At 57.8% G+C, this 3,970-nt stretch overlaps 1 protein-coding gene across 1 annotated transcript in view; it reads left to right on the top strand.

Moving 5' to 3' along the window:
• The window catches only part of SPNS3 (SPNS lysolipid transporter 3, sphingosine-1-phosphate (putative)), a 45,325-nt gene that overhangs the window by 40,135 nt on the left and 1,220 nt on the right, over positions 1-3,970 (top strand). Inside the window, exons 10-11 of the mRNA XM_007451608.1 lie at positions 3,668-3,766; positions 3,867-3,970. Coding sequence (XP_007451670.1) covers positions 3,668-3,766; positions 3,867-3,970 — 203 coding nt within the window. The remainder of the gene's footprint in view (positions 1-3,667; positions 3,767-3,866) is intronic.

The raw sequence follows: 3,970 nt of genomic DNA, 5'->3' as shown, positions 1-3,970 counted from the left end.
GCTGAACGGCCTTGGGCCTCAGTGTCCTTGTCTATAAAAAGGGGTAATCATGGGCTTCCCTGGTGGCGCAGTGGTTGAGAGTCTGCCTGCCGATGCGGGGGGCGCGGCTCTCTTTGATCTGCTTATATCCACAAGGAGGAGGATGCAGATTCTCTCTGGGGAAGAGGCCTCAGGGGCTCTTCGGTGGTTCCCAAACTTCACTGAGCCTAAGAATCAGGTTCGGGGGAGCTTGTTACAAATTCAGCTTCCAGGCCCTCTGTCCTCAGAGTCTGATTCAGTTGGGTCTGTGTTGGGTCGAGGGATCTGCATTGCTGTCGAATGTCCTGCGTGATCCTGGTAGAGCCGTTCCTCAGAACGCACTGGAAAACACTGGTCTAGCATAGCCAGCTCCCCAGCTCGTGAACCCTCTGCGACATTCTGACTAGTGCAGTCCGTCCCCTTGTTCACCTACTCTCTGACGGGGAGCTCACTCTTTGCACGCTGGGAAGCCCCTACCTCCTGGTGGGTCAGTTAATAAAAAGGACCTTGGCTCGTCACAGCCAAGACCCACTTCAGACCCACCTCTGGCAACCTCCCCCTGCCCGGCGGGGCCTCGGAGCGCTTTGCTTCCTGGAAGGCTGAAGAGTGTGTCTCCCCAGATGAGCTCCCTGCTTCCCCAGACCTACTGATGGGGTCTCTGGCTCCCTCCCCACCCTCCTGTCTGTCTGGGCCCCGCTCCAGCTTACCCACCGCCAACCGTGGGGAGTAGGGTAGAAGGGGGACTCGCTCCAGGTCTGTCCTCCAGGGTGCTGGAAATCCGCCACCAGGCTCACCTCCCACCTCCTCAGCACATCGCCACCCCCTCCCGCTGGAGGGTCATCACCCTCCTGTTTTCCCTCTGTCCGGTCTCCATGCTTCCCTGCTCTGCCTGCTGCCCCTAGGTAGCCGTCTGCTCACTTGTCTGTCTCACCCTCCCAGGGGTGTCTGGGTGGGAGGGCTGAGTGGGGAACGTGAGGCAGGCTGCCAGGGAGTCTGCTCCTGGTGACTGGTGCAGTAACCAGTAACCGACTTTCTGTACTCCCTTGATGCACGCCCTTGATTGGCGCTGGTTATGCCCCTGGATATAAATGGAACAGCTCTTCTAAGAAGGGCGAGTCAAAAACAGAGGGGTTTTTATCTCGGAATAGAGTGAGCCTGGAGTTTTGGGAACCCAAAAGCCTCTGAACTTCTAAAATTACCTGCTGGGCTCTCTAGCTGCTGGTGGGGCCCAGCCTTGGCCCTTGGCTACGTGGAGACCCTGGGGATCCAGAACAGGCAGGGGGAGACCTACCTCTCCCGCCACTGGCATCAGGGGCTGGTCCAGGTCCCGCAGGTTGGAGTTCCTGGGAGGGGAGGAAGGGAGGGTCCAACCAGCCCCTGCACGGACTTTTTTGGACACTCAGAGTCCGTCTTCTAGGAGGCCCTGCCCTTCTGCCCAGAACCGCCAATGAGTAATCACATAATTATGGGGTGAGAAGGAAGCACTTGGGGAAGGTGCAAAGCTGTGGTCAGTTCCTTCTCAGGCTTGTTGGCAGGTCCAGGTGATGGGTGGGAGGCCTGGCCTCTCTCACCACCTGGACAGAGTGGCTCAGTGCCGGTGACTCTGGGACCAGCCGGTCACCCTCAAGAGTGACTCTTACTGCTCTGCTCTGCCCACCCACAAACCCCTCTCTCCAGTCCCCGGTCCCTGGCCTTCACACCTCGGCTCACACCGTCCCCTGTCTGGAGTTCCCTTCCCTGCTCTCGCTGCCAGTTAGCGGTTTTCGGGGCTTGGGGTGAGCTTCCCCTCTTGGTTCTTCTCACTGTTCTCCAAATGTTCTATAAAAAATGCATAAATATTGCTGGAAGGTTCCCTTCTTGCTTCTAACAGCAGAAGGCTCAAAGGTCAGAGCCTGGAGAGGAAGGCCTGGGGTCAGATCTCAGCCCTACCGCTTCCTGGCTGGGTGACCCCGGGCAGGTTACTCACCCTCTCTGTGGAGGGTTTCCTCATCCGTAACATGTGGCTAGTAATCGTATCTCTCTCATGGCTTGGTTGAGTGGATATATAAAATATATATATGAATATGAGATACAGAAAATGCATACAGGAAGCATTTAATAAATGTTAATAATGATTATAACAATAATTATTATCATTGTTACCATTCTCTGATGGGCTCAGATTATGGACAACTAGGCCTTGGGGCTAAGGCTGAAGAGTGTGTCTCCCCAGATGAGCTCCCTGCTTCCCCAGACCTACTGATGGGGTCTCTGGCTCCCTCCCCACCCTCCTGTCTGTCTGGGCCCCCGCTCCAGCTTACCCACCACCAACCGTGGGGAGTAGGGTAGAAGGGTGGGAAGTTTCCCTGGGGCTGCCCTGTTGGGACTGTGTGACGTGCGGCTTCTGCCTGAACCTCCTGCCTCCCTCCCCTCCCGTGCTGCAGCCCTGGGTTCTGGCAGGGCCTCTCCTGAGACCAGTCTCCATGATGGTTCTACTTGACTTATTTAGTTGGCAAACTTTCAGCTAGTCCCCTCTGTGCCTGGTGCCTTGCTGAACCCCAGGGACCCCAAGAGAACTTAGGCAGGAGCTTTGCTGCTGGACAAGGTAAGGGTAAGGGGAGGAGGACCATGAACCTTCCAGCTGAGGGGGATGTGCCTTCAGTTAGGGGTGCACACGAGCTGGGGGAGCTCAGGGCAGGCACCTGAACTCTGGGAAGGCTTCACAGAGGCGGTGACCCAAAGGCAGGCACCTGAGCTCTGGGAAGGCTTCACAGAGGCGGTGACCCAAAGGCACGCACCTGAGCTCTGGGAAGGCTTCACAGAGGCGGTGACCCAAAGGTCAGTCCTGAAGAACGACTGGGGATGCTGCAGCTGGGCCAGAGAGGGGAAGGCTTGCCAAGCACAAGGCACAGCATGTTCAAATGCCTGGAAGCTTTCTGCCCCTTAGAATCATAGGGCATTATTTCAGCCTGATGTCCTCCAGGTATCAGATGAGGAACGATAATGAAAGTAACCCTTTATGTAGGTACTATTATTATCCCCATATGGGGTTGAGGAGTCTGAGGCACAGAAAGGTGAAGTGACTTGCCCAGAGTCACACGGCTAGTGAGTGGGGGGTGTGGGATTGGAAGCCAGACAATCTGACTCTGGAATTCATATTCTTAACCTCCCAAGTGGGCCTTTTCAGCAAGGCTGCCTTTGGTCTCTGCCCAGAGGGGCTTCTTGAGATGAGGGCTGAGCCCTCCACACCACTCCGCCCAGGCACCCACACGTGCAGGCACTGGCTGTGCACCCGCTCTTCACTCCACAGCCCACACTACTGCCTTGTGGGCCCCTGAGCTGGGCCACACCTGCCCCATCACTGTTGTCACAGCCACGCCTGGTCGCCCTGATTTAACAGCGAACCCTCAAGAAGGGTGGCCTTCATCAGGGACCTGGCAGCTCCATCCCAGGGGACCAGGGAGCCTTCCTGAGCCTCCAAGCGACCTGATGGCTCAGTGGTGGGGCTTCAGGCATTGGGTTCGTCGACCTCCTGTCATCCCACTCTCTTGGCCAGCCTGTCACCCCGCCAGGCTGGTCCTTGGCAGCCGGGGGACAGAATAGGGCATGAGGGGGCACCTACTCCTTGCCCTCGCTTGGGGAGCTCCCTTGGTGCTTCTGTGTTTTGCAGTCCGTGGTGGTACCCAGGTGCCGGGGGACAGCAGAGGCGGTTCAGATCACAGTGGGCCACATCCTGGGAGACGCCGGCAGCCCCTACCTCACTGGACTTGTAAGGCTGGGTGGATGGCAGGGCTCCAGGGCGGAAGTGCACTTGAAGGCCTGGAGGCTGGTCTGGTGGGCCCGACAGACCCAGCCTGTCTCCTCTGCAGATCTCCAGCGCCCTGCGGGCTGGGCGTCCCGACTCCTACCTGCAGCGCTTCCTCAGCCTTCAACAGAGCTTCCTGTGCTGCGCCTTCGTTATCGCCCTGGGTGG

This window comes from Lipotes vexillifer, unplaced genomic scaffold (genome assembly GCF_000442215.2).
Source record: "Lipotes vexillifer unplaced genomic scaffold, Lipotes_vexillifer_v1.1 scaffold126, whole genome shotgun sequence".
NCBI lineage: Eukaryota > Metazoa > Chordata > Mammalia > Artiodactyla > Lipotidae > Lipotes > Lipotes vexillifer.
The sequence above is the reverse complement of the archived record's forward strand: the minus strand, read 5'-3'. Positions and strand labels throughout refer to the sequence as shown.